General features: G+C 34.5%; 1 protein-coding gene across 1 annotated transcript; it reads right to left on the bottom strand.

Moving 5' to 3' along the window:
• Nucleotides 1–2,683: 2,683 nt before the first annotated feature.
• LOC145674815 (uncharacterized) lies at nt 2,684–22,747 on the bottom strand. Its single transcript, XM_081745033.1, has 3 exons — nt 22,541–22,747; nt 14,057–14,257; nt 2,684–3,753 (listed from the first exon to the last, which is right to left on the bottom strand). The coding sequence occupies exons 1-3, from the start codon at nt 22,636–22,638 to the stop codon at nt 3,492–3,494; spliced, it is 561 nt and encodes a 186-aa protein (XP_081601159.1). The 5' UTR covers nt 22,639–22,747; the 3' UTR covers nt 2,684–3,491.
• Nucleotides 22,748–27,774: the final 5,027 nt, after the last annotated feature.

Here is a 27,774-nt window from a genome sequence, read left to right as displayed (position 1 = left end):
TAAATCTGTTTAAAAAGTAAAAAGTACAATTTTTTATAAAGTGTTCATAATGCCCTTATGTGCTCGTTGTTGCTATTCCAACTAGCAACGATCAAGTATACAAAGCCAACTTAGACTTTTCAAGATATAGTATTTCCAGGTTTTAAAACGTTAACATATTACGGTATTTTAAAAAAAAAAAAAAAAAAGAAAAAAGAAAAAAGAAACAAAACACTTTAGTTTAACGTCCTACAATTACGCTATTTGACTAAAGGAGACGGGTGATTAATGAAAGTGAATAATTGTGAAAGTAAATTTTACGTGTTCTCTCACCGGAAATCGAACCCGAAACCACATGCAGCAAAGTTGCACGCGGAAGCCACTATATCAGCGGGGAGGCCCAACAAGATTTAAGGAACTATAAAACGAGTAACAATTGCTTTTCTTTCAAATTTGTCACTACACTGAGCATACATATCTATATCTTTCAAATAGAAATTTGTTCCCTGGGGTCCACACTTTCGTTAATACAAAGTGTTTCACTAAAATACCGTGACTTCAAATGACCCTACAACATTATTTAGTACATTTACATTAGTAATTTGCATATTCTATGATTGACAAAGTTCAAAATTTAATTTTTATTTATGATTTTCAGATGTTTGAAGTACAGTAATGGAGAACAAGAGACTCACTTCAGATGATGATTCCATTGGAGACATGATTTATTGAGTCACGCTCGCTTGTTAATATCCAACGACGGTTCCGACTGGAGAATAAATGTGAATGAGCACCATCCACTAAATCGGTAACGTTACTCAAATCGTCGGCAATGGTCCCAGCAACAGGGAACTAGGCTGCATACAACTGAAGATGTCCTGACTTTTCTCCGATCCAAAATCAACAATCGTATGATCTCAAATCGCCACACAAGCCAACCAGCGCAGATTTAAACCCATGCATCTATTTGTTGTGGGGTTTCTCAAGAAGAAAGTTTTCAAACAAGGATCACGAACACTAATGTTTTGAAACCAAACATCGAACAATTTACTGCAAAAGTTAGTCGTGTGACCCTTGCTATTTGACATGAGTGAGAGAAGTGAAAAATTGTCAAATTCGACATTTCGAAATGTTTTCGATTAAAGTTTGGGATGTTTCTCTATCAGATTATGTATTTTTGTTTCTGTGTAATTAAAATAATTATTTTAAAATGTCATTTGAAATCAAAGAGTTTTAGTTAAAACACCCTGTACTATGAAGCATCTATTACAAATTGTCTTTCTTTTAGTACCCGCTTTAAGAATTATAATTTGACATATAATCAACGATATCTTTCGATCTCCGTAAAACTGCCTTCATATTTTATGCTTTAGGCAGGAGTATCCTTGACACTGAGCGGTAAAGTTCTCATGTCAAAATAATAGACCCATGCTCATTCAAATTAAGGTTGGCCGAAAACTTTTGACTAGTACTGCATCCAATAGACAATTCTTAGAGAAAGGGACTTCTAAGTCGATACCCTCAATCAAACTAATTAATGTTAAAATCGACGAAACAGTAACTTATCCAAACCAGTAGTTACCAAATGGGGTGCACGCCAAGTTTGCACGATGTGAAAGGCCACCAAGCTACTGAAAGTGTGCCATATTGACTAAGATTTAAAAAAAGGGAAAAAAAAGTATTTAGTATCCAGAATTAATGTGTGTACAGTAAAACCTGTCTTTAGCGGAATCGAACACGATCCGTAAAAATTTCCGTTAAAGATATGTTTCCTGTTCACGAAGGTAGAACTATGAAAAAAAAATGCATACATACAATTGACATACTGAGATAAAATAACATGTTGTACATACCTTAGTCAATTTACAGTATCTTTTCTACTGAGAATTAATGCACGGAAAACTTAAATTGAACAGAAAAAAAAAAAATCTGTACATACTTTAGCTTATTTTTTCCAATAGTCAAGAAGGGTCTTCTATACATATCGCTGCTTGTCTGTCCGACTTTGCATAGAGACTTTAGCCTGAGAAACCACACTAGGCATACCAGTGTCATTTCAACGAAAGGCAAACATTGCGGTTCATTTAAGCTTTTGACAGAATCTTGAGAAGTTTTTAGGCTACACTCATCTTCGAACGCTATATTTCACTTCTTTCAGATTTTCCGTTTAATTCTCGATCAAAGCACGTATATCGGTTGCGTCTGCTTCGATTTACACATTAAATTTTTCTTTGCTAAAAATGTATCGAACCTCTCATAGGATATCTAAAAACTTTCTAAATGCTGCATTCCGGAACTTGAAATTTTCCGGTAAGAGATTTATTTTGATTTCCGTTGTTCGCGTAATACAGGTTCCGTTTAATGAAGGCAATTTAACACGATTTTCGCCAGTAAATTCATGGAACCGTGAAGTATTTCCGTTTAACGCAGATCTCCGTTTAAGGAAGGGTTCGTTGAAGAACCAACGAGAAATTTATGGTAGTACAGATTTTGTCGAGTGTACAAACGAAGGCGCCAGATAAAGAAGATTAGAAATCTATGCTTTAAACAATTTCAAATAGTATTGAACATCATTTTCAATTTAACATTTGTTGAATAAACATATTGTTACCCTTTACAATACTTTAAAAAAAAAATAAATTAAAAAGTAAATTTGGGTTGAGACAGAAGTCGATTTACAAATATAAAATAAAATATTTAAAAATAATAAAAGTACAAAATATGTATTTGATTTGTTTGGATTTGCACAATTAATATTAGTTGACACTGTTACAATTTAAAAAAAAAAAAAATAAAAATCGAAAGTACAAATAGATTTCTGATAATAAAAGTTCATATGAAAGTTATTCACACTGAACTATGTATACAATTTTTCGAAAAAAATCACTTAATCAAAACCGAATAATACACATTACTTACACATATGTTAGCAGCATACTTTTAATATAATCATTTCCTCGAGCAAATATTTTTAAAAAATACGTAATAAACAGTACATTGTAAAAGATAAATCTTCACAAGTGAGGAATTCCTTTAAAATGTCTCCAGGAAAATGCTTTATACATTATATATATCGATAACTGTATTAAAATAGCATTCACAGAGATATATTTTATCTATTATTTAGTCTAATTTTCAAATTTATACGAATAAAAATAGTCCTAAATTTAAAATTATTATTTCGTAGATACTTTCAAAATATCATCCAAATTAACTTACGATACTGCGTCGTGGTTTAATAATAATAAAAATACTCTATTTGTACGGTATTGGTCATTCTTATGGTATTACATGCTTCAAAACCAGTGGCGAGTGTATTCAAGTTTTAAGTATGCAATGAAATATTTAACACTCATCTTGCCTTTCTCAGATAAAATCTTCGGACCAGTACATCGTCGTATTTTTTAAAAATGAAATTTAAGGCAAATGTTCCCCTGATTTGGTCATTTTAAACACACAAAGTCTGTCTTTTTGTATCAAACATTAATTTCCGAATCCACAGCTCATCTTTGTTAAGTTTGTGTCTTAATGTCATTAACAGGTCCTTTCAACAGCATGCTATTTTCCTTACAATCACGCTGATATTTTAGAAGCATGTGTTTTATTTGAGTATTATTTTCCTCCACTTTATTTCTAGATTGCTGAAGACGTTCTTTTAACTCTTTCACTCTCTCCCTTTTTTCGTTCAAAAGTTCTTCCAGCTTCCTCTTTCGCTTCAATAGTTGCTGCATATCGTGCGCTCGAAGCTGCTCTTTCACATCGTAAGTTGGCCTCCTACAATAAAAAATAAAAATAATAATAATAAAAAAAAAAGTATTCTATCATGGTAAGTTATTGACAATAAACAACTAGAAAGAATTTGTAAATTAGTAGGGTCTAATTCTGAACAAAGAGTAACAATATTATTTTATTATACGTCTCAGAATGTTTTATATCTTCCAGTTTTATTATCATCGAGTCTGTAAGTTTACAACGCTTTAACTTCAAAGCGAGCGTCACATAAGATTTGAGGTTACTCTTACCTCACGTGCACAATAGATGCTTGGATTAAGCTTAATATGATCTCCCGATTGTAAACTTTATAGATATTTCTCTGAGTAAGACTATATCTCTTTAAACTTTCTCTAAAAAGGAAACTGTAAATTTTTACTTAGGGAGATGTTACTTATACACTAATTACCTTAGATTCATGATTCATACATCACTGTTTTTAGAATCAATCAGGTTTAACAATCATCCAATATGCATGCCTCCCTGATTCGAAATTTGGCATGGAATTTAAGAAAATTATTTTTCGACAAGCTTTTGTGCACACGGTGTAAATACATCCAGGAAAGGTACCTTAGCAATAATACATGCTCTCGCTTGAGATATTTTTCAATTTATTGAAATACGAGTAACAAGTATGAACTGAAACGTATTTTTGAACCACATATGTAGTGCGAAATTGGTGAAAAATAAAAAAAGTAAACTTCAAGATGATCCTGCTCATACCTTAATTACCTCAGATTGATGGTTTGTGCGTCACTGTGTTCAGAATAAGGTAGGTTTCTGAATGACACCACGTACACATGTGTCACTATCCATAAATTCGAGAAATTTTTGTGAACTAGATACTTTTCCAAATTTTGACATTGAGACCTGTTCGAAAGGAACCAAGAAAAATTATAATATCCTAAGTTATATAACTACCACGATTCAATGAAATAAGGTTGAAGATATAGAAAGTCTTTGAACTAAGGAAAATTTTTAAAGCAAATGAATTTTGAGAAAGGAACAAGGGAGGAGGATGATATTTAAAGACGTATGTAAACCGTAAACCTACAACCTTGTGTACGATAGGTTGCAGAACCCTTTTTTACAACGTAATTAGACATTACGTTGTAATGTAGACAACATCCATATTCGACGCGGTTGATTTTAAAAGAGATTAAAGAAAAAGTATTTCTTCCTCTTCTGTTTGAAAGCGTAGACGAAATAATGGTACGCATAACGGAACCTACTGCAACCAGCAATAATAAAATTCGTGTGATTTGGGACATCGTTTTACAAGAGAAACACTTGTTTACTGGACATTAGTAAAGTAATACTTAAAGAAAAATTGCCATCATTGATATATCACCTATTATCGTTTTCATTAACTCCAATTAAACGACACATTCGTTTAACTAATTTATAAACTCCTTGTATCAGATATTCATCCATAGCTCAAACTTAATATAAAGCAAGCCTTGCGAAAGAAAAACTATTCGATATTTGTTATAATCAGAACAGCAGCCAGAATTTTCTTAAAGTAAAGACAGTCACAGATGGTAGTTTCCAGACTCAAAGCTAAAAACTTTTTTATTATTACAGTCACTTTGTTTTTTAAATTGCATCTTGTGCATTGAGAATTCATACACAATATTTATGAACCAAACTGTACAAACATCAGTGTGTCCTGTTTATACTTTTAAAAAGCTTTCGCTGTATTTGATCCAGTTTCTTGCATATATGCACGTAGTGTGATGGATGAATCAGTGACTATTAAAAAAAAAAAAAAATAAAAAAAAAAGCGTAAACACAGTATGTAGAATGAGTGAAGATACAGAAATGAACACTGAAGTAGAAAATGTTCTGTTCTTTGATCGGTGGAAATTAAGATTGTGAAATTTGTACAACCCGATTAAGGCGTGAGTTTAATCTAGAACGTCATAACAAAACAATCTTTTTTTAAGACATGACTACTTTTAGAGCCAATAACAAATTTCACAGTGACATTTATAGGAAGCCTAACGCAGGGGATTCGGCTCATTCATTAAAAGTTAAGACAAACGTTTGAATAAATTTACCCTGCGAATGTACAAAATAGTTATAACAAAAGGAACATACTACTCGACGACCAGAAGTAGGACACAATTTAAAATACAGGGTGGATCATTTATCTTGAATTTACCTTGTAATTTATAAACTAATAGATAAAATTCGATATTTTGTAACATTAAATATTTGCATACTCTCCAACACTACCCAATTAACAGTGTTGCTAACCCAACATCAGGTTGTTACATATTTCAAATTTGTATATTAAACGAAAAATTACCACACAAATTTATTATAGGCTGTTACTAAAGACGCCATAGTATCACAAACATCTGAATTTTGGAGGCCTCTACAACACTAATAACGCAAGCGATACGGCCCTGACATTGTACACTCCTCCAAAATATAATTGCAAGCATGAATTATACTAAGTCCCTTTAAATAGTCACTATGCAACAATGCATTCGAAGAGGAAGTAATAGGAAAAAATAAAATAACCGAACACAGCTCACAGTTCGTTGTTTGAAATACTCAGCTCCTATTTTGTTACTTAACGCAATGCTACTATTAGAACAAATAGTACTTTGGCAAATGCAGAAAACTTTGTAGTTTAAGAAAACACACAGTTTTCGATCAAAATAAAAATCGTAAAAAACAAGAAAGGTTATTTGGGAGTTGATTAGCCGTCAATACAAATGAAGGAAAATTCTGTTGTTCCGATACTACTACTATTAATGTTCAGTTGTTTCTTTGTGATAGAATTCAGTATTTTTGAACCTGATTCGAATTCCACTGGATGATTTTTTCCTAACTTTTCTTTCCAGGTTTATATATATATATATATATATATAAATAAATAAGCCACACAGGGGTGAAACCTTTTCTATATTTCCCAATGTAATTCCTCCATAGCGCAAGAGTCATCTTACATCAATCCGTAAGTGTTCAGGAAATCTCCTCCATCACTACTAGAACGTAGTTCACTATTATTAAGTTAGGGTACTAAATTATTATGCCCATTTAGATAGGGTATGAGTGATTTATGGCAGGATGACCCTCCTTCCAGTGTTGCATTTCTATGCGAGAATGGCAGCCCAATTTTTATTATCTTCCATGTTCATATTCATCAATATCAGCAAAAAAACTTGCTCTAAGGAGCATCAAGATCTAATTCGTTACAACTTGAGAAGCCTTCTTGAAGTTCTTTCTTGTTTAAACTGAAGAGACGCATTCTTTCCTACGAAGGAGTTACAGTCAATGGTTTACTGTCTTGCAGAAAGCCAGTTTGTATTTGATAAATGAGTCATTTGCTGCATTCTTCAGGGTTTCTACAGGTCTCGTGTTTGACAGCTTTGCCCGTTGTAGAAATTTAATAACAATCCCAATTTCCAATTCACTCTAAAAACAAGAGACATTTCCCAACCAGCGAACGCCGCAGTACTTCATGGGAAATTTTGTGCAAACTGTGATTTAAGTAAATTTACTTCAACAATCGGAAGTCACTGAATAAGTTACACATATTCAGGATTCAACACCAGTTTTCACTGCACCATGGATAATATGCAAGCCACATATACAGCCATTTAACAAGCTTTTACTTAAGTTGCAGGTAGTACTGTTCTGATATAGTCTTGGAGATAACAAAGGAAGTTTAAATTAATGTTTGGACCATCCATGGAAATCTGTAACAATTTTGTCAGCGCCAAAGGAAATATCCCTTTCAGAATCTGTTTAACAGTTGTTCTGCAAGAGCTTTTCGTCAGGAAAATACTACTTTTTGACTGTCATTGTTCCAGAACCTTGCAAGTATATACGCCCTTTTCGAATAATTCTATTTAAAGCCTCATCAGAACAGATAACAAGAAACTCGCAAGCTTTCATGCAGTCTAACTGCTCTTGAAAAAATTGTCCTAATCAATAGCAATTAGATACGAAGCCTTGTCTGGTCCAAGAGTAAACCGCTTTGACCATTTGGCTATCGGGTATCACCTTGAATACTGAATTTAAGTATTGCACGAAGTGAATGACTTTCTGTTGCATAGAAGTTGAGTAGCCCAAATAATGTAGGCTTGGCATATTCTATCTGCAAAAAAAGTGAATTCAATGTGCTTTAAATACTTAGTGGCAGATTTTGTTGTTACTTAACCATGGAAATCCTAAACACAAATAAAGAGAAATTGGACTGCGAAAGAGTTTGGATAGAAAATAATAAAGAAAGTAGCTCTGCATAAAAAGTGAAAGCAATGCTAGGCTTAGCTGGGATACTCCATGGTTGCCAACCACGCACTACAAAATGTGATTCCTTGAGGGACTTGATATAATAAATGAATGATTCATAGTGGTATTATGTGGAACAAATTTTGAAGCTAACTTAAAAATGTATCTGTCATTTTTAAGTGCTCTCCATTTATCCAAACAAAAAATGCCCAACAAAACTTTAAATTTTTCCCTGACTTTCCGTCACTCACGTAACTTTCCAGTTTGAAAGAATCCTGTATGTACAAGTATGGAAAGTCTTGTAGGACAGCTACATCCGCCCGTCTTCTTGTCTTATCTTTCAACAGGTATTATAACAAAAGAACTAAGAGAGAAAGAAACTCTTTTGATGTAGACTCAGTATCTCAAATAATAGATTAATCTCCTCCCTTTAATCTCTGTTCAAAACGAAACTAGAAGAAAACAATAATTTCCGGTTTCAACATAACAGGGCGTCTACTAAAAATCCAAAATGAAATTTCGTGACCTTTTCTTCAAAAAATCATAAAATTTCCTAACATTTTCAAGAGCAAATTTGGGTGCAAATTAGGCCGAATTTTCATCCATGCGATAGAAACGTACTTTGCTTGCGATTTGGTAGAATCTAAAGCCGACCATAGACATTTTTGGCGGTGATTTTTGACGTTTTATAGAACGAAATTTTCCAATCTGCACTTACATTTGTACAGTTAAAAAAAATCGTGACCCAAATGCTAAATTTCGTGACTTTTCCGTGACTTTCATGACCGTTTTCTGATTTCGTGACATTCGTGACCGATAGACACCCTGATTAATCACCATGGTACAAAAAGTGAAATACTATACGGCGAATGGCAAGTTCGCGTCCTGAAGTACTTAGAAATGATTCTTGTACTTAATAATGATAGATCTTATTGTGTCGCTCTTTGTAGTATATCACCTTAATTTAATAATAATCTCATTACCGTTATTATCTATGAAAAGATAAATATGGCCATGTCAGCCGAATTAGAAAGTTTTCGCAATTTTAAGCACCGCGCCGCGATAAAATATCTCGTGAAGAAAGGAAAAATCACCTGAAGAAAGATTTAAATACATGCCATTAATCTAAATCATTAATCTGGGTCTTCGTATACTGGTCAAAAGTAGCGCCCGTCTATTTCAACAAGTGCGAGAGAGCTGTGAAAATGACTCCCACCCAGGTCAGGTAAGAAAACATTGCAATAGTTGAAATATTAGTTCTGGCTGACTGAACAACTTTTGGCAGATAGTGGATTGCAGATTAGTAAAGAACAGGTCGGAGACATTTTCCACACACATTTAAACATGAAAAAAAGCGCGTGCGCAAGGTACCGAAAATACTTATGCCGCTCGACAAGTAACGATGACTGGAGAATTGTAAAGATTTCTGGGACTTAACTGGAGACAATCTCGACGAAATCTGCGCCCGAATCGTAACTGTAGATGAAACTTGGATTTGCCGATACGGATTGTCGAAACAAGAGTCTATGCAGTGGACTGAAAAAGAAGAAAGGCCGCAAAAGAAATTCAAGGCACAAAAACTAGACTTCGAAGCTTATGGCGACTGTTTTTCGGGAGGAAACAAAGGTGTTTTGCTAATGTATTACCTGCCAAACGGGACTACGATAAACGGTCATTACGCAAATTTATTGGTTCAGCTTCATGAAGCAATGTGGGAAACTCAGCTGCGGAGTGCTGTTTTTGGAGGTCAACGTCCGGCGCGAGTTTGAGACAGCCTTAAAAGATACAGAGATAGATTACCTAACTTACAGTCCAGACCTTGTCACAAGCGACTATTTTCTTTTTTCCAGTCTGTAAAAAGAGCTAAGAGGCCGGAGATTTGAAGATAAGCACGAAATTAAGGAGGCCGTACAAAACAATTTTGAAAGGAAAGAAAAAGCATTTCGGCAATATTAAAGCACTGTATGCTTGATGTGAGAAAAGCACTTCACTTGAGAGAGATCATGTTCATTTTCTTAATATTTTTAATCGCAACTTTTCTCTAACTTCTTGTTGGGAAATAAGTGCTGCAATAAATACACACATGTCAAAGTGAAAATGTTTTAAAGAAGATAAAAATGAGACTGTATTATGTGGATTGTTTAGATTCAAATTATATAGTTTTTGCTATGATGTATTGAGTGTTTGTTCATGGTTATATATTTTATAAATATGTTTTTGTTTAGATCAGCTTTTCATTGGAATTATAGATTATATTAAGTAAACATTCATATTTACAGTTTGGCAATGATTGGTTTAAAGGAATGTTATATATGGGGAAAAATTTATATGTCGTTAGGCCTAACTTGTAAGCCTAACATTATAAGAGAACTTTGCGGCTAAAGTGTATAAAGCAGCACTCACCATATATACAAATTATCGTAGTTGTAACACTTCTCAGGATGCGAACTTATTTCTGCTGTTCCCCGTAAAAAGCGAAAAGTTGCTTCTTGAAATGAATTCAGCGTCATATGAATAGACTTTGTCCTCATTTTTATCCCTCTATCAAACCAAACAAGTAATACGATTTTTGGTTTGGATACTGATCGCTTTATTAAAAAAAAAAAAGACGCTGTAGAAATCTGTACAACTTCCGGTTTCAATTTATATCCCCTTGGATCAAAAACTAATATGTACACAGAGAGAGAATGTTTTCATATGGTTCAGTGTCTGAAAAACAGGTTCTATCTTTGATTTTATCAATATATTGCAACCAGAATATTAAACTCCATACTTTATAAATCTAATGTTGTTTCACATTATGCAACGCAATTGTGATTGAAAGAAAACAAAATTTAACTGAAAAACAATTTGGGTTGACAACTCATTGGCACTGATAGGACTAGGAAGTATGTAATTATTAGGGATAGCCAAAATTAGTATATATTATATATTTATATATATATATATATATATATATATATATATATATATATATATATATATATATATATATATATATATATATATATATATATAGAGAGAGAGAGAGAGAGAGAGAGAGAGAGAGAGGGAGGGCCAAAATTTTCCGAAATCTGGAAAATTTATTTTCCGGATTTCGGAGAAATTCCGGAATTGGCCATCATCTCAGGGTGAATGGAAAAATGGGGAAGGATTTTTTTTTTTTTAAAGAAACTGGGCTGAATGCTGAAAGAAGACGGAGTACATGTGGAGCACGGAGGGAGAAAGTACACAGAGAGCTGAAGGTGGGTGAGGACATAATCAAGAAAATGAAGAATTTCTAATATCTAGGAGCAACAGTGGATGAGCAAGAGGACGTGGAGAAGGAAGAAGCGCGCAGGAGTTACGCGGGATGGTCAAACTGGAGGGAAATGTCAGTAGTATTATGCGACAACATAGCGACCAAACTCAAGGAAAAAGAAATGACAGCAGTGAGAACGGCTACAGTGAAGGTGGCAGTGGAAACAATGACGTTGAAGAATATAACCAGGATCTAGGATGAAGATGGCAAAAATGAGAATGTTGGGGGGGGGGGGGGTGAATGTGTGGGTAACAAGGAAACATCACATCAGGAACTAATATAGGAGTGGATCAGCAAAAGTTACAAAACCGGGAATGATTGTGCAGAAATCGAGATTAAACCGGTTTAGACATGTGCTGAGGAGATAAGGAATACGTAAGAAGAAGAGTCATACAAATAAAAGCGACCGGACCTTGAGAAGAGGTAAAAAAAAAAATGGTGGAAACTAAATGGCGTGACAAACATCTTGGCATTTGAAGGCGGCGCTCCAAGTTCCCTTTAAATGCTGCTAGCAAATGAGAGTTCAGCGGTATTGACACGTTTATTTTGTACACATCCACGTCTATCCTCTGCTATCTGATCGTGCTGTAGTTCGTCTGCTTAGCCATAGCCACACCCCTTAGCACTCGGCAACATCGCATCAGAGCTTGCGTTTTATTCGTTTAGCTGAAATGCCAAGACGTTTGTCATCACAGGCTTAATACAGGAGGAGCTGAGAGGAAAAAAACTGATAGCCGAACTGATATTAAATAGATCACTGTGGGGAACTGTCATCAAAAACAGACAACACATAACTGGAAAAGCTGAACAGCAGAATAGCAGCCCAGAATGAAAAGGAAATCTTTTAGTTTAACATCCCACAATTATACCCTTTGGTTAAGGGAGACGGATGAATAAGGCAAGTGAATGATAATGGAAGAATTGGTGAAATTAGAAAGTGGGCGGAAAGGGTGTAACAAGAGAAAACCCATGGACACGATATTGTCCACCAGAGGCAAACACTCTACCACAGAGCCACCGCACCCCCCAGACCAGAATGACTTAATGCTGATAATGCGTGATCGTCCACAGATTGCATGCCACTAAGAAGTGTGGTAATATTTGTACCAGACTGTGTGGGAATACATTTCTTCATAAAATAATACATTTCTTCACTTCTGCCATTCGAAAGTAACGCGCATTACACTAAATCTATGACTTCCTTTAAAAGACGAATGACATATATATATATATATCAAAAATTATTCCACATAATGTTAATTTTAAAAATAATTTTTGACGATATTTCGGTGCGTCTCCCGGGTACCCTTCTTCAAAGCTAAGGTTTAGGAATATAATCTATGCTGTTATTTATATGTTAATGTTTTAACAAACAGTGGTGGGAAAATATACAAACTCTTGATGCTATAGTAGGTAGTGCACTAACCAGGGTTGGCAAAAACCATGGTTTTTATTGAAAAAAACAAAAACCCAGTTTTTTTTGTTTAAACCATTTTTTTTGTTTGTTTGTTTGTTTAAATAATTTACTCTATGTATTTATATTAGATATGGACAAAAATTAGTTTGTTTCACCTCGGTGTTATTATGCAACAACAAGGTTATGATGGAAGGGGTCACATATAAGCTTAAAGTGGAATCCAAACCGCTTCTCGGCTTACATTCAAGAGAAATTGTCCATTTGGACACGAAACCGGGACTAATTGGTCACAAATGCGATTGCCGACTCACTCACGAAGGACTCCTGATAAAAATACGTTATACTGATCTTTACATAGGCCCAGTTGTTAATATAATTGTCAAGAGTCATTTCATAAGGACTAAAAGATAAACAGTTAACAAAGTCGAAACCAAGCTGATGTTGGAAGCTACGTAGGCAGTTGACAAATTTTACCAATTTCTATCAATATATTTAAGCAACCTTGGCTTCTTTATAAAACAGGCATTCAGGCAAGTAGAAATATATAATTTGGTTTCGTTTCGCATGTTTAGGCTTAACATCCTTATGAAATACTACGATTATCACGGAGAAAACTTTCGCTTAAAGGGACACCTCGAATCGCTACTTGGTTTACACTTCAAAGATGGGTTGTGGTTCGACCGAGAATTGAACACGTGACCCTTTGATTAAAAGGTGAAAAGTAGATAAACGTAACGCTGATGGTTTGATATGTGGAGACGTCACCATGAAGCATTTTTCGTTTTTTCTTTTTTGGTTTAAACCAGCCAATCCTGGCATTAACCCTAAAAACCATCTCTTCTGCATTTTATTTTATTTATTTATTTATTTTTTTTTTAAATAATAATAACTAGTTCTGTGATCTGTTTTCCATGCCTTCCTACTTCCGTAAGTTCAAATTCTGTACAAGCAATATTATTTCCATACTCAACATTGTTGCCAATATATACAAACTTTAACTTCCAATTTTTGTTCTTGTATATTTTATTATTTTAAAAGTACGTACTTGTATTCTTAATTTTTGTTTTTATTAATGTAATTCATAATAATTGTATCCCAGTCCTCCTCAAGGTTTCCTTCTCCCATGTTCAAAAGTGAGTTTATAGTTCTAAGATAATAAGCTTCACATATGTTCCTTTCAATGTTATTGGTGGCTCCATGTAGTAACACCTCTACCTTTTGTACAGAATGTTTTGTAAGGAACATTATACACGTTAATTTTTTTATTTATATTATAATGTGTACGCTCAATTACTAATTAAGAATTACTAATAAATTAATAAATAAAAAGTGGTAGTTACCATGCTGCACTCTCTTCACCATTATCCTCTATCATATCATCAAGCTCATTAAGACGTTTGTCAATGTGAGCCTCTTGAAGCATAGAATGTATATTGTCAAAGATATTGTTTTCAATGTGGGATTTTAAAATGTTAACACACTTCTCTGTGCTCTCAGAGCTCTTTATTATATTCCCATAATGTTTCTTGAACATTTCCACACTGAAATTAAAAGAAGAAAAATTATTACTAAGCATATATTAAGAAGTAAGACAAACACTGCAATTTGGGAAATTTAAGTTACATTTACATGTAAATGACATAACATAAACTAATACAGTATATATAAAATGAAAGTGACTAATATGTTTGTGATTTAATAACTTTTGAAACAGGAGACCAATATCGATCAAATTTGCTACAAAGGTGATATCTGAGCCATCTTTCAAAAAAAGACTAGGGACATCAGTCATCATTGGGACTATAAGTTGGAATTTGATCTGTAAAAAAACATTGATCCACACAATATTTTTGAAGTTCTCAGTTTGGAAAATGTGCCATGAAAAGATTAGGTAATAAAATAGTACAATTCATCTTAGAGAACACATAATGACAAGGAAAATACTACAGTGATAGTGTTAGTGGTTATTACATATTTCTTTATGATAGTGGAATGTACATACAGGGTGTCTCAAAAATCTCCTGACAGGGTAACTCTTATTTTCAGAGTTACAATAAAATGTAAGAGGGGAAACTGTCTTCAAATATAACGTTTTCAATCTAAAGTGAAGGAATGTTTTAAATCGGACCAGCCCCTTGGGCTGTACACTCTTTATTCGTCCAATGTTAAATGAAAATGTAAAGTTGCCATTTACCTGGGGCTGGGGGAGGGAAGGACGGGACGGGAGGTGCACAAATTTTGTAAGAGCATGGTGAATGGGGCTGGCCATCGACATGTTGACATAACAGTAACTTCATTTACTTATGTTGTGGATCCAGGTAAACAGCAACATTTCATTTTCATGTAACATTGGGCGCATAAAAAGTGTACAACCCAAACGGCCCGTCTGATTTAAAAAATTCCTTCACTTTAGATTGAAAACCTCATATTTTGGAGACGGTTTTCCCTCTTACATTTTGTTCTAGCTCTAATAATAACAGAGTTACCCTATGTCAGGGGAACTTTTGAGACACCTTGAATATATAGGTATAGGTTCCCTACAGAGCTGGTAACACGCCAGAGATTAACCGCCATAAAAATTATATAATTTGTTCGAAGTGGACTTGTGTGGTTAGTGATATTGAAATATTACTATAACGGATGGGAGTGAAGTTCTAGTAAGTGACTGGATTCAAATTTAGTGTTCAATTTGATTGAAAATAAAAGTAGTGTCTGGAATATTCGGAGGCTGTTTTCTATTTACATGACAAGGAATTAATGGTATTATAGTCTTAGCTCACATCTCACATGCATCGGAACATGGTCACAGATGACCAAGATATTACAAAACATTGTCTTAAACAAGAACAGAATTTGTGGTATACAGTAAGAGTTTATTTTAGAAAAACATACCCTAGAGTATAATTCAGGAATTAAAAGTTCCATACATATTTCCATCCTTTGTGAATTAGTAATTTAATCCATAACCTTTCATATTGATACCCTGGTTCTTAATCTGTACCCTAAAGAAATGGAACATAGGCATCCGAAAACAACTTGTGTTGCTAAAAAGCAAAAAGCAAAGAAATATCTTATTTTTGTACAGGAATACAGTAAGGTGCCAGTACAATTTGTGAATCCATAGGTTCTTAAATTTATAGAATATGTAACGTTATTTTAGAAGAATACTGTGTGTGGAATCAATATGTGGCATTCTTACCTCTGACATGTCTAATAATGTAAATATATAAAAACAAAAATGCAACGTATTACGCACGCATTCATGAATAAAGAAGCCATTACGAAGTAAAGTCAAATTAGGACAGTGTTATAACTCATGACGCGCAACCATGAAAGGTCTGAGAAGTATGAAGGCAGTGTAATAACTCATGGCTCGCGGACAATCTCACCGATAGAAAGCTAACCAGTTCATCATAAATAATACAATGAAATAATAGTTATCTTAACACAGTTTGTTTTCATCGTGACAGGCAAATTGCTGACGCTCTCCAAAACTTAATCAACTAATAATAATCAGTGACGACGCTACAGGGAACTGAATAGACCTCTAAAAATCCCTCGTGGTGGGAAAGCTCACCGCAGATGCTGAACAAATCACGCCGACGATTTTTGTAGTTAAATTTATATCACCTGAAGATTTAAGGAACAAGTGTACACTATACACAAAACAATGTGGCCCAGAAGTAAGTATGCATTCCTGCATTGATCATGTATAACATTTTAGCTTTTTAGTTTAGTTGCTTCGGCTGTTCCGAGCTTAAGATAAAGTAAAAAGACATTAAGAACAAATAATAAAGAAACTAAGTCTACCTGATGGATAAAAATAAGAAATTATTTAAAAAAAACAACGAGTTCATCAGTACGGGATTGTATACCTACTTTTGGGCCACCCTGTATAAGTTACTTTCTTTACTGCATAATGATTAAGTGTTCACAGTTCACAATCAGAGGCGAGACGTGACATTTTTAAGTAGTCATCACAAGATTTGCTACAATCAAGATGAACTTTTCAGTCGCAATAGCTTTCCGTGGAAATGAGAAGATTATTATTCTTTCAGATTTAAAAGATCGCTTCAAAACTTACAACAAAGATTTTATGATTACTCTATTATGTTCCTGTAACTTCTACAAAGACTGTTGTGAAATTCATTATTCGAAAATGCCTGATATCGAATCTATTCCTTTTCGTAACTTAGGCTTTCAAATTTTGTAACGGTGGGCACGACCGGCTACTCCGAACTATCATAAAACTTACAAGACAATGTCTTTTTTATTGTAAGTTCAACAACAGTAATATCTTAGTTCTAATTTTTCAGAATAAGATTTAGCTATATCCAAAGACGAAGCTAAAATCGTTAGTTGTCTGATTTAAGATATAACAAGTTTAGAAATCAAGTAAGAAATAAAAAGAACTGTGATAGTAAAACTGTGTATAACTCTTGAAGCATCATTTATTCGTAGTTTAGTTTTACACATCAATTATTTTTACCCTCAAAAAGAATAATTTCAGGTTACAGCGAAGACGTAATTCTGTCATACGAAATATCATAAATGAACAAGTATTCATTATTCAGGGCAATCGAAACCCAGGATAAGGAAAGTATGTACATTTTTACGCTACAAAAATATTATAAAACAAAACGTTCGGACACGATTGAAGTATGAATAAATGCAATGAAATCACTGCTACAGTTGTAACAACCTTGGCAGCCTTGCTAATAAGATATCTACTTTCTTCGGAAATGAAGCTCGACTTTATCCTGTCTTTCTTTCAATATCTCTGATTTACACCTGGTAGACAGTACAGGTAAATAAAACTAAAACACTTCTTAGCAAATCCCTGTAAATACTCAGCTTTTCTTGAAGATATTTTGAGAGATGCAGAGAGAGGGTATTTAATGTTGCACATTAGCCCTTATATAACGCCGTGATTATCTATGAAAGACAGAGTATATATGGATCCAAACTAATTGAAGTACCCGTACGAATAAAGACAGTTATTCTTTACCCCGAAATTCATTCTCCAAATCTTGGCAAGGCTGCCAAGGTTGTTACAACTGTAGCAATGATTTCATTGCATTTATTCATACTTCAATCGTGTCCGAACGCTTTGTTTTATAATATTTTTGTAGCGTAAAAATGTGCATACTTTCCTTATCCTGGGTTTCGATTGCCCTGAATAATGAATACTTGTTCATTTATGATATTTCGTATGACAGAATTACGTCTTCGCTGTAACCTGAAATTATTCTTTTTGAGGGTAAAAATAATTGATGTGTAAAACTAAACTACGAATAAATGATGCTTCAAGACTTATACACAGTTTTACTTCGGTGGGGTTCACTTCACTGGCCAATATTTCGTTACGGGCCTGATTTGAAAGATCATTGGCTGTTTGCAGCTATCAAGCAACAAGTCATAAAACACAAAGGGAAATATCTATTTTAATAACAATAAAAACTAGAACTGTGTAAAACATAATTGTATACGAAAATAATTATAAATTTATAATTAACATTTATATTAATATTTAAATAAGATAACATTTAAATAAGCTTATTCCCATTATTGGAGAGCTTTTGTCCGCACTTCAAAAATAAGACTGGTAGTGATCTTAAATCCGGCGAGCTTATGTCCGACTAACTCATAATGTACAATAAGAAAGACTTCTTTTCCTCGTCCTGCTCTTACTCGGAAATGAAACAAAATCTTGAAACGAAAGTTCTACGTTCCACGGTTATGCCGGGTAGGTGAAAGGAGACAATGATGAGAAACGAAGGAAGTGGGAGGAAACGAGAGAACCCTTCGAAAATCTACGCACATGGTGTTTGCACATCACAAAGTTCACTTGGCGCAAGTTTGAACGAACCAAGAACCCTATGCACCATAGATGAACGCTCTACCACGAGCCACCCGCGGACCCCAACCCTTAGTCGGGTTCTGGTACAGATTTATAATACACCATCATAAAAATTGTAATTCAAGATTAAATGAATTAATGCGTATGAATGGGGAGCATAGTTTTTGGAACTGGGGGACCAGAATATTTTGCTTAAATTTCGTGCTTTCTTGTCATATTTTCTGTATTTTTTAACGGTTTGCATAAGGTAGGTTAGTTTCGTTTAGGTTAGATAAAGATACTTGGATTTGGGGGAGGGGCAGAATTGTTTGCTTAAAATTCGTGCTCTTTTCCTATATTCTCTGTGTTTTTGATGGTTTACGTTAGGTTAGGTTCGGTTATGTTATGTTCGTACTTAATAATTACACTTACCTAACAAACTCATTTCTCCTGTAAACATGATGATTTTACCTGATTTTCGCCACCCCAGTTCCAAAATTATTCAGAAAGAGGACTCTTAAGATATTGATTTCCACTGACAGAGCATTTCATCACAATGTAGGAAACCAACATTTTATGTTTATATGTGATATACTATGGTCAAAATGAGTGTGTGGATATGAAAGACGACTGCGTAATATATTAATTTTCGCTGGCAAAGTGTTTCTATGCGATGTATTATAGGAACTTGTATTTTAAGTTTACAAGTATTGTTTCTAATGTGAAACAATGACACCTGCTCTAAATTATACATGTACGCTTCCTTCACGCGTATAAAGTGTTTCATCCACTATATTCGTCTGTGCGCACACCTTCCATCGCTAACTCGGTTATATCATTCGTGTTTTTAGTGGCTACCTAGCCCAGACTGTGCCTTTGGAAACTGTAGTTTTTATGGTATATATTCGGACCCTGTATTTTTACGTAAGTTACGAAAGAATGGCATTAATCGAGCAGACGGTTCTACCAAAGTTCGACACATTCCTTACATTTTCAGGTTTGGTTAAAGCATTGTATTTCTTTTAGCAGAGCATGCACTAAATTAGGAGCTCCATCATTACTTGCAGATTGACTTTAGGAGAGCCCAGTGTAAATACGGTGTGGATGTATTGCATAAAAACAACAATGCATAGAACACGAACCAACTTGTGCTAGGTGGCCACTAAAAAACACGAATGCCATCTAACCGAGTGAGAGCAGGAGTGCAGAAGGGGATCCCGAGCGGCAGCAAGGGTATGCGTCCATAGGGAGCAGGTGGGTCAGCGACGGGGTATATACACAAATGAGGATAATGGCAAAGCACACTTACACATACAACACGTTCACTAACACTTAAAATTTATGGCTTACTGTAAGTTTAGAGTTGCCCTACCAGTTTCAAACCTACAAAAAGGCAGTAAAAACATTAAAACTTGCAGTTTTACTATACGGATCCGTTATATATAATCAAGATTGATTTCTTTGTTTCTCTTTACTTGTACAGTTTAACGTCTTCAGCACTGTCGCTTGTTTATTTTATATGTAATAATATTTTATATGTAAATATATGTATTATTTTATATGTAATTTTATTCTCGTCGTAAAAAAAAAAAAAAAAAAGGGATCCGACTGTAAAAGAAAAATGTAAATGGTTGAGTGGAAGAAAAGGATATGCCTTAACCCCGCTTTTTTAAATAAGAAATAAATAAACAATTGCTTACCAGCGAAACAATTGTTTATCAGTATAAGTAGTAGAGGAGTACATGTAGAGTAGTAGTAGGAACGGGTTACAAGCCACGCAGGGGTTGGTTGGGTTCTGTTCTCGACATAAAATGGGCATGCTACTGAATCATCGAAATCTCCACGTCTTGCAAATACCCACTTCCACCTCGTATTAAACATAACTTTACTTCCAAACTTACACACCTAAACATAAGAACTACAAATAATCAATTCTTACCTCATTCCTCCTGTAAATTCTAGTAATTTATATATATATATATATATATATATATATATATATATATATATATATATAAACGAAGGGCCAACTCTAAACTTAAACCAAATTTATTTCAATATGTTGTGTGCTGACAGCAAATACATTCACACTCTCATTTCTTCACGAAAAATCTTTGATTTCGTATTTTACCTATAAATTTTCTGGGGTTAACTTTGCAACTCCCGCTCCAGCAGGTATACTCACTCAGAAACGAGAAATTACACACTAATAATTTTATGAAAATGGATCAAAACTTACTTAACCTTAAGCTAATCCGTTCCTAACCCCTACCCTACTTATTTATACCGTACTCTACTCTACCCTACCCTACTCTCCTACACTATTTAAAAGGACCCTACATATTGATGCGCAACTGGAGCGCGTCTTGTAAAGTTTACCCATTTTCTGTTTGACAGTACCGTCTGCTCGAGTGAACCCGAAAGAATATTAATTTTGAACAATTATTTCTGATGATGGTCCATGTTCCGTTAAGGGGGGCCCATAACTACACTGGACCTCGTTAAGCTAAGCTAAGCTAACCTTACCTAACCTAATATAACGTTATATCATATGCAATCAAACGAAAGAAGTGGTGTCAAAGACACTGGACCCCCTTAACGGAACATTGACCGATTAGTGAAATAATTTTTAAAAATTCGGCCTATGTTTAGCAGAAGGGGTCCAGCTCTTTTTTCTTAAAAAAAAATGTTACAATTTTGGTAATTTCTGTTCACATTCGGTTAGTTTAGGGTAGGGTTGGCAAGTTTAAGTTAGGTTAGGCTAGTTTACGCTACGTTAGGATAGTTTAGTTATGTTATATAAGTATTGAAGTCCTGCAAAATTTTCCAAAAGATGGTAGAATTTCGCTTATTTCTACTAACATTACGTTAGTTTAGGTTAGTTCAGGTTAGCTTACGTTAGTTTATGTTAGGTAAGGTTAGATTTGGTTGCGATATGCTACGTCTAAGTACTTGTATCACTCATTTCTCCTGTAAATTTTGTCTTTTACTTGCTTCTGGACCCCTTGTACTAAACATACCCCAAAAATTCTTTTGGGTTAAATTCCAAAGTTGGGCGTCCGTTTCCATGAACATTTTTAAAATTTACAGGAAAGATATGAATAATCATTTGTGTGCTTGATAATGTATAAGGGTCTCGAAAAATCCATTTACTTGTTATATATAAGCGATTATAAACATGGGACTATACGGCGAGCGGAGGGAACTACTTGGCGCAAGGAAACCGAACAGTTGCATTGCGGGAAAGTAACGAGCATTTATGTTATCAACATGGCGAATGTACAAAGGCAATGAAGTATCAGTTTTAATATTTGTGAAGCAATACGTTGATAACGAACAAAATCTTTTAAAAGTTTGTGAAGAGCACGGATTAATGAACCTAATAACAAATTGCAGAAAATGTGGAAAGGAGATAACAGCGAAAAAAATTGGCGAAAGCGGACGCCCAACTTCGGAAAAATGCCATTCTTTCGAATAATGTATCTACACAACTTGCGAGGGGAAAGAAGGCCATATTTATATTATGCTCATACTTACAAAATAACCATTTACTAATTCACAATCAGGCATTTATTCTGTAAAGCCCTGCCAGTTTTATTAGTAAATTAGAGTAGTTTAGGTTAGGTTACTCTACGATAGAAATTGTTCACTTTGTGTCTGTGTTTTCCGGTGAGGCTTATCGGAGCCAACCACAAATTCTACATTCATATAGTGTAACTCAAAGCTACGTATACAATCATATATATATTAGCAGAAAGCCCCATAGCAGAACATGCTGCGATCTGCGATGTGATCGCAAAAGATCTGCCGCGCCTGTGCAGAATAATTGTCATTAACGCTGTAATAAAAATATGATAGTATCATCTTGATTTTTTAAATTTTGGAATTGCTGACAAAAGCTCATTGCAGAAAGACAAAGAAAGTTCTGTCACAGGGGCAGAAAGAAATAACACTGACACATCACTTTAAAACTTAGAAAATGTACCTTATTCCGGAAGATATTGTATGCAATGTCGTCCTTAAAGCTTGACAAAAATATATCCAGCTTCGTCCTTCCGTAAGTTCACTATCCTCGTTATCCATGTCTGAACTTTAAAAACTACACTATTATTTTAAAATACACAAACACATGAGTATGCTTCTTCTTCTTCTTCTGGGTTGCTTTATTGCCCCGGCTAAACGAAATTTAAATTTGTCGTCTGAACAAGAGTTGCCAGATAGCCTCACAGAAGAGAGCATATCACCACAACAAAATATATCTATTTATGTCTGTGCTCACACTATGGGCCCCATTCCATAGTACAACTCAACACATTGTTTTTTGTTTACCGTACTAGACATACCAGATGCGCACCCACGTGGGAGATCCATCGAGTCCCTAAACAAAAATCCGTAACTAGAAATTTGTAAACTCTTTATTATTTGTTTTGCAGAGAAATGATTGATGTAGCATAAATATAATGTGAGATACACTTCATCAGTATTCTCTCGTTTTTACGTAGAAATAATTTATATTTTTATATGAGGATTAGCCTTTGGCTAGTTGGGGCAAACCCCAACCCCCCAAGTTTGCTTAGCCTATGGCCTCGCATCTCTTACGCATCAGTCTTTGCGTCAACAGTGAATTTCGTGGATTTGCTCCTTATATTTCCTGAATTTGTTCAGCTCACGGCTTCGCCCCCACACTCCCGCCTTTGCTCGGCCTATGGCCTCGCACATCTAAGGTCACAATTCTACTGAATTTCAAGTTTGTTTTTTTTCTATTTCAACTATCTAAAAGATAAGACTTTGTATCCCAAGGAACGCGTATTTGAATAACATGGGAAATTCCTTCATCTCCCCTTAGATCCCTAAAAATTAAAAATATTCACTTTTGGTAATTTTTCTGTCGGTTAGTTCTGAAAAGCTACAATCATGTCAAATTTAATCGTTGTAGCCCTACAAGAAGTATCCAATAATTTTGGGGTGTAAAAGATGTTCCATATAAATAACATGGGAAAGATTTTTCAGTTCCCCATAAAACCATTCTAAAGTTTTTTTTAAAATTATTTTTATGGATTTATTTAGGTAACGACAACGAAAACTTACAAGCATACCGAATTTCAAGTTCGTATTCCAGTTCCAAGTACCTAAAACATCAGATTACATGTCAAAAAGCAAAAAGCCCATTTAAATAACATGGGGAATTTCTTCATCTCCTCTTTAGACACCTAAAAATTAAAAATATTCACTTTTGGTAATGTTCCTGTGGGTTCATTAATTTAATCATTGTAGCCCTACAAGAAGTGCCCAATAATTTTGGGGTGTGAAGGGTGTTTCATATAAATAACACTGACAAGATCTTTCAGTTCCCCATAATACCACTCTAAATTTGGAAATTTTAATTTTTTTCTTATTTACTTAGGTAATGCAATCAAAAATGTACAAGCACACCGAATTTCAAGTTTCTACTAATTCCAAGTATCTAAAACAAAAGGTTCAGGTAAAAAAAAAAAGACCCATATAAATAACATGGGGAATTACTTCATCTCCCCTTTAGACTCCCTAAAAATTAAAAATATTCACTTTTGGCTATTTTCCTGTCGGTTAGTACCGGAAAGCTACAATCGTGCCAAATTTCAACTTTCCATGTCTACCGGAAGTATCACTTTAATTTATATCAGTTAATGTAGTTTTTAATATATTTAAGGGTAGCCTTTGTCTTGCTGAGAGCTCCAGCCCCCAGAGTATGCTCGGCCTACGGCCTCGCATTTCTTATCTATCGGCCGTTGCATCGACAGTGAATTTTGTGAACTTACTTTTCATATTTCTTGTATCTGCCAATACAGGGGATTCGCCCCCACACACTAGCTTTGCTCGGCCTACGGACTAGCACCTCTCGAACCCACAATTCTATCGTTTCTTTTCCTATTTCAACTGTCTAAAAGACAAGATTTTGTATCCCAAGAAAACGCCCATTTAAATAATATGGGGATTTCTTCACCTCCCTTTAGATCCCTAAAAAAAATTTCCTGTCGGTTAGTCCTGGAAGGCTACAATCATGCTAAATTTCATCAATCTAATCCTGCCGGAAGTGCCTAAACATTTTGAGGTGTAGAAGACGTCCCATATAAATAACATGGGTAAGATTTTTCTGTTCCTCATAAAATCACTCTATTATTGGAAATTTTTATTTCTGATGATTCACTTGGTAACGCTAACAAAAACGTACCGAAGCATACCGAATTTCAAGTTTTTATTCCAATTCTAAGTACCTAAAACATGAGATTATAGGTCCAAAAAAAGACCCATCTCAATAACATGGAGAATTTCTTCGTCCCCTCTTTAGACCCCTAAAAATTAAAAATATTAACTTTTGGTAATTTCCCTGTGGATTTGTTCCGAAAACCTACAATCATGCCAAGTTTAATCATTGTAGCCCTACAGGAAGTGCTTAATAATTTGAGGGTGTAAAAGGTGTTCCATATAAATTACATGGACAAGATTTTTCAGTTCCTTGTAAAACCACTATAAAGTTGGATTTTTAAATTTGTACTGTTTACTTAGGTAGTACTAACGAAAACGTACAAGTATACCGAATTTCAAGTTTTTATTCCAATTCTAAGTACCTAAAACGAGATTATAGGTCCAAAAAAGACCCTTTTGAATAATATAGGGAAATTCTTCATCCCTTCTTTAGACCCGCTAAAAATTAAAAATATTCACTTTTAGCAATGTTCCTGTGGGTTAGTTCCGGAAAGCTGCAATCATGCCCAATTTAATCACTATAGCCCTACAGGAAGTGCTCAATAATTTATGTCAGCTCATGTAGTTTTATATATAGTTAGGATAGGATATGAGGATATAAGTGGCAGTATTTAACGATTATTTTTCGTCTTTTGGGATATAGAATATCACCGCCTCAATACTACATAGACGTATCTTGTGGTATTGGATCTCCTCAAACTTTGGACACCTCTCAATAAAAATTTCAGGGCGCGCGTCTGGGCTTATACTGCTTGTAGACGATCCAAGAAAGCTTGAACAAGAATCCTATTTAAGACCATTCAAGATTATTTGATGAAAAGTCGTCAGCACTAACGTCATTTTTGTCTTGAATCTAATAGTTTCGTTCAAGAGATTTCGTTTCGGTCCTGTTCTAAATAATCCAATTCAAGAGCATTCAATAGTCAAGCAGCGCTCGAATTGAGTGCAGGAAAATACAAAACAACTATGATGGTGTCGTGAGACAGCGCCAGTTCTTGAATAAATATCTTTTTATTACTTTTCCATAATTATATAATGTTTAAAGTGTGCTTATAATAATAAACAAAAGCTAATATCTGGACTGGAAGATATTGTTAGTATTTTTGTTGATAATATACACGATTTTTGTAGTTACAGTGCTTGCATGCCCATAACTTGTTAAATTTTGAGGCAATGATAGATATACATGTAAGTGTTAATTTGAGAATTTAATATGCAAGAATATCAGGTGTAGATTAAGAAAGAAGAGTTCATAAAATAAAAAAAAAATATAAAATATATCTGACTTTTCTTGCTTTAATAAGACATTTTATACTTTTATTAATCTGGGATAAAATAAATAATTGCGTACAGATTGATATTATGCTCGCAAACTGAAGTACCCTGGAAATTATTACATGTTATCCTAGTATAAAATATGCAATTATTTTATTACGGAATTCACACGTAGTATTTCAGGAGTTATTTCTTAAGGTAGGAGTTACTTTCATGCGTGCAGGTTAATTTTACGAGGACTTTCCCGTGAGGTACAAATGCGCATCCAGACATGCCACATATATGAAAGTGAAAAAACCCCACTAATATCCAGTATGGTAGTTAACAGTGTCAGGGCAGGAACATAGAAAGGGACCCACTCGAGAGTGCGTCCGTCGGGAGCAGGCGCGTCATCGACGGAGGTTATAGTGCAAGAAATATAAGAATAAGAATAGTGCAACAAACCCTTGACATCAAATTCATTCATTTGAACTGAACTACACCCCTTGTAATGATTTGATACTGGTAACATTAAACTTCTAAACATAAAATATTTGTTTCCTACATTATACAGGCTTGTTCCGAGAGTGGAAATTATGATCCCAAACAATCGTCTTTCATACGCACTCACACATTTTACCAGTAAAATTACTATTTGTTTGGCGGGTCATTCTTAACCAGTACAAAATATGGGATAGGTTTGTGAAGAAAGTTTGATGCAGATACGGGCGGTAAGTCCAGTGGCTGAAAAAATATGGTATCATTGCTTCGTTTGGTTTCCTGCGTTTTCAGCCTTTTCTTTAACAGTCTTCGATACTATAGCATAAATAACATCAAAAGGTAGTCATTGCCTCGTGATACAATTTTGGGAAACAGATAATCTTTTCTTTTGGGGTGTGATTCTGGCATCAGTACGCCATTTGAAGAATCAGATTTTTAGAAAGCTTAGTACAGGGATTTTATATCTAAGCAGCACTTTACTCTTTTAACTTAAGCTAACTTAACCCGCATTTAATGTGAAAGGGCCAACATACTTAGTGAAAATTCGAAGGGGGTTACTACAAAATCAATTGACCTGTTTTCTAAATGATTTAATATACTGGTAATCCATTAAGTTCCAAATGCCTGCAGAAAGTTAGGAAATATATGCTAATATTATAGCTATTGATGCGGAGGTCCGAGGCTGGCGAGAAAAACAGGCTACGGCGCTACGTAACAACACGAGTGTGACGTCATCAACTTAGTCCGACTCACTTTTCTAGCTGAATAGTGGAATTTTAACTGTTTCCATGGTTCTACCACAGGTTAATTCAGAATTTCTTAATGTAACAGGGGTAATAGCCTATTTATGAGAATTCTATTTAGAATTAAAATAATTCCAAGCTATAATCGAACACATACATAACCACCCCCTTTTATTATACATATGTTACACGAGCGAAGCGATTTAACACAGGGAATATTTGGGTCAAATTATAGATCTTATATCATTTCCAGCCTGTAGGTAGAATCCAACTTAAGGTAACAAACCTTACAGAACAATTAATATATCAGCTGTGAGTGCCTGCATAGAATTTCAGCGCCTGTATTACTTCGGGGTGGCGAAAAAAAAATGTATTACAGGAAAGATAGAATATATTTATAACAGAAAGTTAGTGAAATATGAAATGAAATAGCTAATTTAACATCCTACGTTTATCACCGAAGCTAAGGGAGACA

The sequence above is a fragment of the Thermobia domestica genome, chromosome 18, assembly GCF_964235325.1.
Source record: "Thermobia domestica chromosome 18, izTheDome1.hap1.1, whole genome shotgun sequence".
Lineage (NCBI taxonomy): Eukaryota > Metazoa > Arthropoda > Insecta > Zygentoma > Lepismatidae > Thermobia > Thermobia domestica.
The sequence above is the reverse complement of the archived record's forward strand: the minus strand, read 5'-3'. Positions and strand labels throughout refer to the sequence as shown.

What these genes read in the sequence shown, in the direction of transcription:
- LOC145674815 (XM_081745033.1), bottom strand. Translation starts at nt 22,638, where the DNA reads ATGGATAACGAGGATAGTGAACTTACGGAAGGACGAAGCTGGATATAT. An exon ending in ACAATATCTTCCGGAATAAG is followed by an intron (nt 14,258 to 22,540) that starts GTACATTTTCTA and finishes TTTTAATTTCAG; the next exon opens with TGTGGAAATGTTCAAGAAAC. An exon ending in GGTGAAGAGAGTGCAGCATG is followed by an intron (nt 3,754 to 14,056) that starts GTAACTACCACT and finishes TTTTTATTGTAG; the next exon opens with GAGGCCAACTTACGATGTGA.